The sequence below is a fragment of the Mytilus californianus genome, unplaced genomic scaffold, assembly GCF_021869535.1.
Source record: "Mytilus californianus isolate M0D057914Y unplaced genomic scaffold, xbMytCali1.0.p SCAF_42, whole genome shotgun sequence".
NCBI classification, from domain to species: Eukaryota; Metazoa; Mollusca; class Bivalvia; order Mytilida; family Mytilidae; genus Mytilus; species Mytilus californianus.
The window spans coordinates 868884-884009 of NW_026262693.1; the positions used below are offsets into that span (position 1 = coordinate 868884).

Here is a 15126-nt window from a genome sequence, read left to right on the forward strand (position 1 = left end):
CATCATAGATACCAAGATTGAAACTTTGTACGCCAGACACACGTTTCGTCTACAAAAGACTCATCAGTGACGCTCGAATCAAAAAAGTTTATAAGGCCAAATAAAGTACGAAGTTGAAGAGCATTGAGGACCCAAAATTTCTAAAAGTTTTGCCAAATACAGCTAAGGTAATATATTTCTGAGGTGGAAAAGCCTTAGTATTCCGAAAATTCAAAGTTTTGTAATTTAGAATGCTGATTAGATATGATTACGATGTCTTTGGTCTCACTGATTGTTGTAGTTATTATTTTTGGTGGATTAATAATGAAATTGTTTTTTTTAAATAAACAAGTCAGCTTGGAATGAGTTAAAACAATGATGTATGAATTGTAAGACATTAATCTAAAAGAGAAATTGTTTTCGCCGCTTAATTGGCTTCTTTGCTCTCAAGGTGTTGAGTGAGTTGGATCTTGTTATACCTGTTTGGATTGTTTTGAAATTGTTACAAGGTTTCAAATTAAAAAGATAAATTCATACAGATAACTTTTTTGTCTCCAGTTCCTGTACAATTCTTCTTCAAAATACTGTCCACATTCAACATGATGAATATTCTTGCAAGAATATTCAATGCAAATCAAACGAAAAATCATTATCTGGTAGCATCAATACAACATAAATCCTTGTCTCATGGGTTTTCGTGCTATTAAGAATGCATTGTGACGTCACAATTTCCATTTAAAAAGCATGCATAGTACGAATTCATATGACGTACGAAAACGTATGATCTGACCAAATATTTCGGCGGAATTTTCAACAAACTTTAGAAAATAGAAATCAGGGCGAACGGACTCAGTGCGAACAGGAATTAGGGCGAACGGACCCAGGGCGAACAGGTATTAGGGCGAACAGGTACTAGGGCGAACGCGAATCAGGGCGAACGGACCCGGATTCTAGACACACTAAAGACCTGAACTTGGACCTGAAAAGACCTGAACATATACTATTTGCTTTATTATCTTTTCAATAAATTAAAAAAATGAATTAAAGTAAAGATTGAAATAAATATTTCATCAACAAACAAAGGCATGGTAATAAGATAAAAATGTTGATGCAAAAACTCTGACCTGAAAGGAGGAAACGAAAAGAAAGTAGTCTTAGTCGTAATTAATGCACAAGTTTAGAGTGACAAAGAAAATGCCAACATATAAAACACATACAACAAATTTAACAACAATCCGTTAATCAAGAGTGCCTTGTTCTCAATTTCATTGACCGTGAAAAAAAAGAAACCTAGACGGGCCAGTTTGTACTTTCGTTAGATTTAGTAAATGTTGTAACTTTTGTTGTAAGTGAGACTCATTAAGTCAGTATTTTGAGAGATCCGTTTGGAGGAGTAATTATTTCTTAAATTTTGATTCTTTTGTTATTGAAGCTGAAATGAAATTTATCATCTATATATATACTATTATTAGAGCAAAAATACATAGTCTAAGATTACGAGTTATTTTTTTATTTTTATACTGTATCTCGGACCCAATTCAAGTCACAGGCACTTGTTTCTATCCATGGGAAGCCCCACTATCAACGTAAATATACGTTGATAGTGGGGCTTCCCAAGGATAGAAACAAGTGCCTGTGATTCAAGTTCCAGATTATGTTCATATAGTTTAAGCAGAGACATGTGTAGATATGATTCTGGTTTAATATAAAAAAAAAAGAAGATGTGGTATAATTACCAACAAGACAACTCTCCACAAGAGATCAAATGACTCAGAAATGATCAAATATAGGCCTCAGTCAACAATGACCAAAGCCCATACCGCATAGTCAGCTATAAAAGGCCCCGAGATGACAAATGTAAAATATTTCAAACGAGAAAACTAACGGCCCAATTTGTGTACATAATAATAAATGAAGAACAAATATGATACACAGAAACAAACGACAACCACTGAATTACAGGCTCCTGACTTGGGACCGGCACATACAGAATTAAGTTTAGTAATAAGTTTACGAAATTCATAAGTGTTACAGAGTGAATGTGATAAGTAAAACTGTCTCTCTATTTTGAGATCCTTGAGGAGAAAAGCCCGGGCTTATATTGTTCAAATAGTTAAATGAATTTGGTTGCTATAAAAGTAAAAAAGATACAGTGGCGGATCCCGGCAGAAATTTTTATAAGTGGGGCCCACTGACTGTTTAAAGAGGGGCCCCGCTCCAGTCATGCTTCAGTGATTCCCTATATCTCACAAAAGGGGGGGGGGGGGGGTCCTGCTCCCCCTAAATCCGCCTCTGAGATATGGTATGATTGTCAATGAGACAACTCCCCACTAGAGACCACATGACGTTGAAGTTAGCATCTATGAGGGCTAGATTAAAAAAAACATTTATCAATCTTCTATTTGATAACTCCCACCTTAATACAGGATTATAGGACTCATCAACTGCTATTTTACGACAAGAGTTCCATGACGATGGGTGTCACTAGTTGATTAGGTACTGCTAGCTGATATTCCATACAGAGCATAGAAATTCACCTCTGATTTTTGGTGGGGTTAATTTATTGTGTTGTGAAATATATTTGTTTAATAGTAAGGAAAATGTAACCGTAAAAAGGTTCGCAAGTTCCAAAGTCTTCATACTGTTGTGAAATCGAGTAAAAAGAAGTATAATATAAGGCTTGACCGGGCCCCATGCACCTCTCCCCTTATTTACACGTAACCACCCCTTTCTAATAGCTTCTCCTATGTAACAAGCACTAATTAAGGTTAATTTAGCGAATCAAAATAGGCTTGTGTGTGTTACCTCTTCCATTTAAAAGTTTATTCAGACAACTGAAAAAATTGTTATTATGAACATTGTATAAAATACAACAATTTAAAAATTCATGGTGGGATTGCACCAAGGATAAAAAGAGGTATGATGTCTTAAATAAGGACTATTTCCAAATAATCAAACCACCATAAAAGACTGTTGACAATAAGAAAGGTTTCGGCTATGGGGCAACCATAGCATACTGTATACATAAGCAATGGTCAAATAAGTATAGAAAAATGTTCACATAGACTACTGCAGTCTCGTAGGAAAACCTATTCGGGTGGGTGTCTGTTTGGAAGTTTTATACATAATCACGTCCGATCGGAATGCAAACATTTATTGAATTCGTTATCCAGCGTTTAGGCAGTGCCTAACACATTTATTTTTTAAATTGTCCCCTTCGACTACCTGTGCCACCTCCCCCCGGAAAATTACAATTATTGAGACTGTTAAACAGATATTATCGTCCTAATTGTGGCTGAAATATTTGACACCGGACATAAGAAAACATTTACAAGTCTGCAGCGATATATAGTTCTGTATATTGTGTTCATCCAAGCTAACAGTACTCCAGTACTATGATTTGTCTAGATGTTTTCCACAAAGACAGTCAAGCGTCACAGCTTTTCTATTACCAAGCCATTAAATGGATCATTGTTTTCAAATCCCTCCATTGTATATAAGTCAACTGTTTTGTATTTGTTACTTGTCATTCAACAAAATGAAAAAGAAAAAAAAAAGATTCGCAAAAATCTTAAAATAAAACATCGAATCTTATCGGGAATTGACGATTCAATTATCTCTCTCGGTTAATATGGGTAGAAATCCGTTTGCTCCAAAAATGCGCCTTTTTGCGCCACAAGTCATTTGCGCCTATGCTTCATTTGCGCCGATAGTTTCGAAATGGCGCCAAAAACAAGTATATGATTGCTCCATTTTTTTTTTAAAGTATGATAACAAAACATAAAACTATTTACAGTCAGACAACATAATCAGATTAAAACCTGAAATTTGTAATTTAATACACAAATAAGATAATTCTAGTATTTATCAATGGCTAATGTTTCCTTTTCTGAGTTATGCTTTCATTTAACTACTGTTGCATTAACATTTCCCAATTTAATGTAAGTAGAGGCTTGAAATTTAATGAAATTTTCAAAAAAAATAAATAAACCTAGATGGATCTGATGAAAAAGATTCCCAGTTCATTGTAGTACTTATGAAATGCCACCATTAATTTTGTTAGTGCGTCTCGGGGTTGATGAAGTTTCAGTCCATACGGATGGTGGAAACAAATCATTGTCATCAACATATGTGGATAACAGATAATCAGGAAAAAATCAACTTTCTCACATTTTGGCATATCTATCAACAAAAGTCCCCAATTCCATAAACTGTTCGTTTTGTCAACGTATATTTGTTCCGCCTAACAGAAGTTCCACTGGAAACTTTGTTATAAACAATGTCATAATATCTGTTCCTGTTGGAACAAATATTCTATATCATTTATTCCGTAAGGAACATTTACTGTAATATTTATTCCAGTGGAAATAATATTCCAGAATATTGTTTCCATTTGGAACTTATATTATGAAGGAACTTCTATTCCGTTACAGTTTTATGGTTCAGAGTAGTACAGGAAAATTGGCGCAAATGAATTCCGTAAATTGGCGCATTTGATACATTTGAAAAAAATATATGACGCAAATGATACATCTTGAAAATAGCAATTGGCACAAAAGGATTACTGCCTTAATATGAATAGATGATTGAAGCCATGCATGCATTTGTTTGTTCAACCAAAATTATATTCAGGACGAGTACCTATGTTAATAAGATGTAAGTGGACAACTATTAATATGATATAAGTGGAAAACTATTGTTGTATATGGGGTTTTTATAGTTTGTTCTTATGTTGTACTAGGTTAGGGGAGGGTTGGTGCCTTCAAACTAGTTTAACCCCGCCACATTCTGTATGTGCCTGTCCCAAGTCAGGAACCTGTAATTCAGTGGTTGTCGTTTGTTGCTGTGTAACATATTTGTTTTTTCGTTCATTATTTTGTACATAAATTAGGTCGTTAGTTTTCTCGTTTGAATTGTTTTACATTTGTCATTTCGGGGCCTTTTATAGTTGACTATGCGGTATGGGCTTTGCTTATTGTTGAAGGCCGTACGGTGACCTATAGTTGTTAATTTCTGTGTCATTTTGTCTCTTGTGGAGAGTTGTCTCATTGGCAATCATACCACATCTTCTTATTTTTATATCAAAAAGGATAGAAGGATTAAATAAATGTAATGTCCTTTGTCATGAAATTAAGACAACTTTAGTTCAATTATAACTCGAACTTGTAAAAGATGTATAAACTATTGGCAGTCATGATAATTTCTACGACAATCCTATACGGAATCACAGAGCCAAACATTTATGGGATAAGCTTGAAATAAAATAAACCAGGACAGCCGGAGATGAGAATCTTACAAATTTATTTTATATGGTATAAAACTAAATTGCATATAATTTTGATATAGATGGTATTGTCTTTTTTATTTTTTTTTCTATACAATTGTGTCGCGTGTCAAATTATATGACCTTCGATCCAAACTCTTGGAATTTAGCGATCTTCTTTCCAACGTAAAGTGTAGGCATCATTCAACGTCATTTTTCTCACAATACTTCTCTACAAAATATGAAAGGAAGATATATGTCTGATCAATAACAAAATTCAACTGGAAAAGAAGTTATTGCCTTTCAGATATTATCTTAATCTTTTTTGTTTAAAGGTGTCAATCGATGCAAAATTTAACAAAAGTGTATTTAAGCAAGCCATAGATATAGGAAGATGTGGTATGAGTGCCAATGAGACAACTCTCCATCCAAGTTACAATTTATAAAAGTAAACCATTATAGGTCAAGGTACGGCCTTCAACACGGCGCATGTAGACATGTTTTTTTTTTATTTCTTTTTTTTTTAGTTTTTGGTTGTCCTACTGAAATTGTTTGGGATCGACTAATTTATTTTCTTTGAAGAGTATTTTCTGCGGACGGAATACCACTGAACTAATAGAAATTAATATTGAAATATCGTCGTCTTTCTCTCTCGGTGTAAACAAATAACGATTTAAATTTTAGCGGCAATTTAAGCATTTAAAGTTCATCGATTATACCGTCTCCCTTTAATTAAACGGGAAATCCCCTTGAAAACGAAAGTAATCGTTGCCCTTGGTTTTAACAAACAGAAAAGGATTGAAGCAACTATTTGGGTAAGTTACAGCAATGGCAATTTTCAGTTTTGATCATCTTCCAATTGGCCGAGGCAAGATCAAAAGTGGTAGTCACATTTGTCAATAATTTATGATCATTTATGAAAAAAATGATCAATTAATTTATTTGATATACTAGACATACTAGTATAATGTACGATCTGTCACAATTCAGTATTTGTCATTTAAATTATTATATAGCTCATATATGATTTTAACATGTTTTTAATATATTTATAAATACTTTTGATAAATTTGAATAAATATACGTAAATGAAAAACAATATTTATCAAATACTAAAAATAAAGTTCATTAATTAATGTAAATTGGGATATTACAATGGATAGACAATTTTAACATATGAAAATGAATATTTATAGTTTTGGATATACGAATATTTGTAAATTATCATTATAACGTGGCTTACCATCGAGTTTAAGTTGAGTTATAGTTCCAGCTTGAGTTGATAATTGATTTATGATTCGCGTTAGACTTCGAGTCAAAGTCTGAGCTCAAGTTCGAGTAATAGTCAAACTTGCGTTTCGAGTTACACATTGAGTAAAACTTCGAGTTCGAGTCACCTTTCCAGTTAGAGTTCGATCGTATTGAATATTGAGTTAATTCGATTTTTTAGTTTGACTTCTTATTACAATAAATTTAAATCCCTAATCTGGAAATACATTTAAAAAACTGTAATAAGGCTTCCATACAAGAGCATGTCTCCTTGCAATTTCGAATTGGACACAATATTTGAGGCGCACACTATGTTTTATTGAAACAGTATAAATATAAAACTAAAATACGATATCTGAGACTTAATAAACAAAAGAATGTCTGGCAAGAAATAAGCTTTATTGTAGAAATTGTACAATCTACGTTCAAGTGTTAATCTTTTTTACCTTTGAAAATTAATTCAGTCAAATGTACCCAATCCTCGTTAATAAGATGTCTTTTGTGATATCTTATTTTTTTCTCGTTTGAAAGCACTAGAAAACATTTGTGTTTATCTTAAATTGCAGATCTATGTAATCTCTGTTTCATTAATTCATACTTTTTTTATTTCCGGGGTGTTTACAAATATTGTAGACACCTGTCTATTGTTGAATACCATACGCTGAGATCTGGATGTTTTGAAGGTTTTTTTTGTGTTGTTTAGTTGCTGTCGTATTGACATATACCCCATATAATCATTTATTCGTATACTGACATTTGAAAATTAAAAGGCACAACAGAGAAATTCGAATAGCTCAATATCTTAATTAACCCCTACCTAATGTTATGTGCCAGTCCCAAAGTTAGGAACCTCAACAGTGGTTGTCTGTTATTTTATCCTGTAAGGACCATTCTTATGCAACATACTAATTTAAGGAATTTACTTGTGTATTTGAATAAACATATCTAAATATTAATAATTCACAAATATCAATATTGTAGTATACTGTCTTAACTTCTTAATTAAGAGTATTAAAATGAGACAAATATTCGAACCTATATGATAGATGTCAGATTAAATAATAGTTTGATTTTTCTTCGTTTAAATTAATAGGTAGCATTCGTATTTTGTTTAAAACATGATAAAGACTCTTCTAATTACATGATAAAACTCTTCTAATTATATGATAAAACTCTTATAATTACATGATAAAGCTCCTCTAATTACACGATAAAACTCTTCTAAATACATTGTATGTTAATTTTCATTGACCATAATATTTAGTCATATATGATATATACTCTTGTAATAAAATCATCAAAATATACTAAACTTTCATTATTTTAGAAATATAATATTTAATAGTAATATTATAACAAGGCAAAAATGGTCAGTTAACTTCTTATAAATGACAATATTACGAATTGGTTGATCTATACGATGTGTCTGTGTCTAAACGAAGTAATTACATTTTACCACGTCTTAGATTGTGGTTTAACATCTATGTCGTCTGTCTTCTAAGTACCGAACGTGACCTATTCCCGAATATGAGTGTTTTGCAGTGTGTGAATTTGCATTGCTATACGACGTGTCTCGGTATTTATACATCCAACATTCATGTATTTATACATCCAACATTTATGTATTTATTTATGATGTTTCTGTTGTGGATTCATTTGGATATTGTGTTATGTATTATCGTTAATGGAAGATGTTCGTTGTTATTCTGCGGTTTACATGTTGTAACGACTATTATATTATGTATTTGTGCGTTTCTCTGTGCTGAGTGTTCTTACGTTTGTTTGTGCTGTATTTCTCTCACGTAGTGGTGTCATTTTAGCGATATATATAGATTCTACCACTGCATCGAGTGTGATACGATATTTATCCACTCGAGACAGTTAAATTTTCAAATTTAAAACGCGAGGCTTTCTGAGCGTTTTAAATATTTAAAATTTAATTGTCGAGAGTGGATACATATCGTATTACACGAGATTTGGTGGTGGAATCTGTTTCTCTAATGATTTTCAAACAATAAGCAGGCAAACTTATTCCGTCTTTTCGAATGATCTGTAAAAAGATGTATTCTTTCTATGTGACGTCATCAGGCATGGTCGCCTTTTTTCATGCCGTCACAATAGGAAATTCAGAGGAAAGCAAGTAAATTCGACGTCATAATCGGATTTTAACTAATGAAGAACTGAGATCAAACGAACCACACGTCGATTAATTTTTTTTATACAATGGGTGCAGAAAGGGATAAATTGACGAAGAATTAGAGAAATATTTTTTAACATTGCCATATAAGCCGGAGGTTTGGCTAGCCATAAAACCAGATTCAACCCACCATTTTTTCTTAAAATGTCCTGTACCAAGCCAGGAATATGACAGTTGTTATCAAATAGTTCGTTTCTATGTATGTTGGCGTTTATTTTTGTTGCACTTCAGTGTTTCTGTTGTTCCGTTGTTTTCATCTTATAGTTGATGTGTTTCCTTCAGTTTTAGTTTGTAACCCGGATTGGTTTTCTCTCAATCGATTTATGACTTTTGAACAGCGGTATACTACTGTTGCCTTTATTAACCATTTTTGAGGGATCTTGGATATTATCTTGAAAACTATAAAAGCTGGAGAACAAATTAGAATTGCACAAGTAATCAACAAGACAGGATCTAATAGTTAGTCAACATTGCCCAAATCGTCAGTTGACTCCTTATTGGAAAAAAGTAAAATAGCAAAAATACCGAACTCTAAGGAAAATTAGAAACATTAAGTCCTTTATCAAATGACAAAATCAAAAGCTCAAACACATCAAACTAAAGGAAAACAACTGTCATAGTCTAGGTACAGGCATATCCTTATGTAGAAAATTATTGCAAACAAATTTACAAAAGAGTTAAAAGGCGGAAATCTTTAATCAACTCCTAATCGGAGTTCATATTGTATTTGAATAATCTTTTTTCATAGAATTTTGAGAGAAACTATGGTAGGTAGATAAAAACCGTAAAACGCAAAATAACGTCGCCGCATCTAAGTCAAATTATGGAAATCGCCAGTCGCCATATACAGGAGTAATTGCCCTTAACGTATTTTTTGTCAATATTCAGTGTTTGTACCTAATAATCATTAATAATATAATAGATAGACTGAAAAAGAGGGGCGAAAGATACCAGAGGGACAGTCAAACTCATAGATCGAAAATAAACTGACAACGCCATGGCTAAAAAATAAAAAGACAAACAGACAAATAATAGTACACAAGACACAACATAGAAACTAAAGACTAAGCAACACGAACCCCACCAAAAACTGGGGGTGATCTCAGGTGCTCCGGAAGGGTAAGCAGATCCTGCTCCACATGTGGCAACCGTCGTGTTGCTCATGAAACTTTGAACTGCAAACATGACAAGCAATACAAGATCTTCAAAAAAAGATCAACTCATTGAAATCGTTAATCAACATACGCGTCTGTTGCCGCTAGATTAAAATCACACTGAATCATTATTATTTCTTTATTTTTGCCTATTATCTTGAATACTATGAGGGTAGAAAAAAAGTCTGTCCAGCAAAAATCATCGTAGGGCAAGATTTTAGCCCAAGCAATTTCCTTTCATCAGAAATTTTCGTGTTGCATAGTGTCCATGTTATGCAAAAATATCAGGTCAGATATACAGGCTTCTTGGAGCTTCTAGTTTGGACGATTTAGAGCTTGAAATACTGCGAAGGAGCCTATCGTTTATTAAAAGCTTTCTGTTGAACTTTAACTTTCTTTTGGTTAATTTTGTCTAGGGATTTCTGTCTTGTTCCCAACATCTCCTTCTATTCAGATTCTTTTATGAATTATCCAACCGCTCCCTAGGAAAAATGTTCTCACTGGTGTTCACCTATTTTCCTACGTATAAATCAACATATTTCAAAAATATATAACTTATCGTTTTTCTCCAACTCTGATATATGATTTATTATTTCTTTCCCATTTAATTATGCTCTTGATTGTTTGTTTATCAATCCACATTTGAGATATTACCTTTTTGCAATGTTAGTAAGTTGAGCAGCCGATATATCTTCTGCGTGAAAACACTTATAAGTGTTGTATAATTTTTGATGGCATAAGATAATAGAGGCGAAAGATACTAAAGGGACATTCAAACTCATAAATCGAAAATAAACTGACAAAGCCATAGCTAAAAATGAAAAAGACCAACAGACAAACAACAGTACACAAAACTCAACATAGAAAATTAAAGACTGAGCAACACGAACCCTACCAAAAGCTGGGGGATCTCAGGTGCTCCGGAAGGGTTAGCAGATCCTGCTCCACATATGGAACCCGTCATAAATTATATTCGGTTAGTGAATGTATTTTTTAATCCAAACTTCATTTTAATAAATCTCATGCTTATACTCATCTTTTAGATTTGTTTACCTATAATTTGAGATCAAAGATGATCGTCGCTTTTTTCGTACTTTTTAATGTTATATCTATGTATTTATCATGTTACAGTATGGCGGACAGTAAATTTTGCACCGCTTGTCGGCGTGGTGATGGACACATAAAATCCGTATCCTGGTGCAGTGACTGTACTGAACCTGTATGTAAGACATGTGCCAGAATTCACGAAAGGATGAACCCACCTCACAAGGTAGTACCAACAAAAGAGATACATCAACTAAGTTCTCCTCTTCTTAAATTGTCGAAGAATTGCGAGAATCATTCCGATCGAAAGATCGTACTGTACTGCTGTCAACATGACAAGGTGATCTGCGATTCATGTGTACTTGTATCACATCATAATTGTAAGCCTATCATATCCATTCAAGATGCTGCCTTTGGCGTGAAAGACAGTACAGCAATTTCTGAGCTAGAAAAAAGAATGGACAACCTAATTCAAGTTACAGAGAACATACTGAGGCAAACTGAATTAGCATTTGAAAATCTGTCGAAAAGTCGAAACAAAATCAAGAAAAGAGTGTCGGATCTCAAACAGAAATGTATTAATCATTTGGATAAGTTAGAAGCAAGTTTACATAAAGACATCGACAATATGTATAAACAATGTATGGAGACGCTGTCCCGAAAAAAAGATAACGTTCAGTCAAACGCCGGCCTACTGTCTATAAGGAATAGCGATTTTCAATCAATAAAGCAACAAACAACTGAAATCAATTTATTTCAGGCAGTACAATTTTTAGATTGGACGACTCATCAGAAAGAATTGGAAATCAGAGAAATTCTTAAAGCTACTGTTCCAACACTTACATATCATCCTTCCAAATCAGGGTCAAACTTGAAAAAGATACTCCCAGACTTTGGTACTGTAATCGTAGATAATGTCTTAGTACCAATGCCTGTACTAAACATCGATCAACAAGGTCAGTGTTTCGCCAGAGCCCCTGGAGACAAGAGAAAGTTGACGTTGATGTATTCATTCCAAACGAAGAAATTAGTAAATGTAAAAGATGGGGTGCGTATTTCAAGGGGTTGCTTTATTCCTGGTGACAGGTTACTCCTTAGTCAGTACGAAGGTCAAAAACTTTCTGTATGTAAATTTGATGGATCCAACAGCACAATCATTCATTTGGATTATTATCCAGAAAGTATTATCCTATATGACAACAATCACGCTTTATTATCTACAGGCGGTGAAAGTATCCAGATCATCGATTTGTCATCATTACAACATGTTAGGAGCATTATAGTCGGGGGACGCTGTTTAGGAATGACCATTGTAAAAGAAAAGATATGGATAAAAAATCAACCCAATACTCTAACCATAGTAGATATCAATGGAAAAATTCTGAATACAATAAAAACAACATTTAATCCTTATGATATATGTGCCAACAAAGATGGTGATGTTTATTGTACAGACTGTCATAATAGTAATAAAGTCTACCTCGTTACATCGGATGGAAAAGAACGTGAGATATACAGTAGTCCTGACCTGAAAACTGCTCGTGGTGTGGCTGTAGATGACCATGATGATGTTTACGTAGCAGGAAATAGATCAAATAACATTCATAGAATATCTAATAACGGCCAGAAACATGACATTGCCTTAACAGCAGACGACGGTATCAATGGACCGACCGAATTATCTTACAACTGTGGAATGAATGAATTGTTAGTTGTAAACAACAGTTTTAAAATAGTCAATATTTATAAAACATAATTATATCGTCCGAAATGTGCATTAAATATTTGCCACTGAATTTTAAGCAACCAACAATCCACCAATAAAACATAACAATGCAAAATTGATCTAAATCCACCTAAACACACACCAAACAATAAACGAGGGATCAAGAATATCAGTCACTGTTTATGCGAAACATTTTGAAAAAAAAACCGAATGACATATACTGTGCGCACAACAGTAGTTTCTTGATTATCCGTCAAGTGCATGTATGTAACCGACCATGCGTGACCCTTTTGAGGAAACTGGATTTTTTATTGTCAAAATCTACGCAATATTTTATATGTCTGAAGTAAGTTCAAACGAATCCTCATATTTGTTTTACTACATATAAAAAAGAAGATGTGATATGATTGCCAATGAGACAACTCTCCACAAGAGACCAAATGATACAGAAATTAACTATAGATCACCGTATGGCCTTCAACAATGAGCAAAGCCGATACCGCACAGTCAGCTATAAAAGGCCCCGAAATGACAATGTAAAACAATTTAAACGAGAAAACAAACGGCCTAATTTATGTACAAAAAATGAACGAAAAACAAATATGTAACACATAAACAAACGACAACCACTGAATTACAGGCTCCTGACTTGGGACAGGCACATACATACAGAATGTGGCGGGGTTAAACATGTTAGCGGGATCCCAACCCTCCCCCTTACCTGGGACAGTGGTGTTTGTTCATTCAATATTCTGTTTTTAATCTACATTAATGTCATTGATTTGTGAACTGATATACCAGAGATTCCAGCAGAAACAAATTTTAATATAAACAGAATATTATCTACGAACGACTTTATCGATGTTGGTTATAATTATACGTTAACATGTCAAAGTTGTGTTGATTTCTCAATATAGTTCTTGCATGATTTTGAAATTAGTTATTATTATTTAAGTAAAATATTTCGATACTTAAAGAGAATTTTTTTCTTGAAAAGATGAAAGAGCTGGGATTTCATATTGAGTGAGAAAATGGCACCCTTCTGATGTTTTCTTTTATCAGCAGCTGAAATTTATTTTCTAGAAATGTATTCTATAAAAGTAAACTAAAAAATATCGAAAAATAAATATTTGCGACTCTATTGCCGATGAAAAAACAGCCAATTAGAATTATTGAAATAAAAAAGACAAGAACAATTGTCATATAATTATAGTAAATTGCACTGACACTCTTCTTGAAAAAGTTTACGAGCGTATTTTATGATGTGAATTTTTCTTCGTACTTATTTTTCTTTGGTAAAATCTCGCATACATGTTTAAGACGATTTCTGTGAAAATGCCGAAAAATATAAGAATGGTAACGAAATAAATATTTAAAAAATTGAACTATGATATATAATGATTTTAAAGAATGTGAACAATTGATAAAGATCATTAAACAATAATGTTTATCACCTATATGTAAATATGTAATTTGTGTACTGTTTGTATGTATTTTTGACAATAAGGAGGGACTTGCACAGTTGGAGTTACAGTTTATATTTTAGATCTCGCACTGCCGAATATTGTTTAACTATTATTTTATCATTAATACATTATATGAGGATAATTTAGTATGTTAAAATGACTCTTATTTTTTATGTTTTCTAAAATCCTACCCAAAAAATTCCAACTAATTCATTCCATTAAGTATAGTTGTCGAGCCTGCGACTTTTTCACAAATGCGAGACATAGCGATCCTACATTCCGTCGTCGGCGTCGGCGGTGTCCACAAATATTCACTCTGTGGTTAAAGTTTTTGAAATTTTAATACTGGATTTCTACCAAACTTAGACAGAAAAATAAAGGCAACAGTAGTATACCGCTGTTCGAAATTCATAAATCGATTGAGAAAAAAACAAAAGGTTACAAACTAATACTGAGGGAAACACATTAAAAATAAGAGGAGAACTACGACACAACAGAAGCTTGTTTATGATCATAAGATAGTATCCAGAAGTAAATTTTATAAAAATACCCTGTTTATCCGTATTTTACTTATAAATGGACTTAGTTTTTCTGCCAGTTAACATTACATTCACTCTGTGGTTAAAGTTTTAAAAATTTTAATAACTTTCTTAAACTATCCTGGATTTTTACCAAACTTGGACAGAAGCTTGTTTATGATCGTAAGATAGTATCCAGAAGTAGATTTTGTAAAAAATAAATCCAGTTTTCCATATATTACTTATAAATGGACTTAGTTTTTCTTCCAGTTAACATAACATTCACTCTGTGGTGAAAGTTTTTAGAATTTTAGTAACTTTCTTCCACCATCCTGGATTTTTACCAAACTTGTATAGAAGCTTGTTAATGATCAAAATAAGGTATCCACAGGACAGTTTAGGATTTTATTTTCTTAAGTTTTCTGTATTTCACTTTTAACCTTTCATACATTTACATTAACTCTTTGGTTTTTCAGATTTAAATAACTTTCTAAACCATCCTGGGTTTTT

General features: G+C 33.0%; 1 protein-coding gene across 1 annotated transcript; it reads left to right on the forward strand.

Moving 5' to 3' along the window:
- Positions 1–5989: 5989 nt before the first annotated feature.
- Positions 5990–14380, forward strand: LOC127699848 (uncharacterized). Its single transcript, XM_052203233.1, has 2 exons — positions 5990–6057; positions 10994–14380. Exon 2 carries the CDS (start codon positions 10995–10997, stop codon positions 12660–12662), a length of 1668 nt encoding a protein of 555 aa, XP_052059193.1. The 5' UTR covers positions 5990–6057; position 10994; the 3' UTR covers positions 12663–14380.
- Positions 14381–15126: the final 746 nt, after the last annotated feature.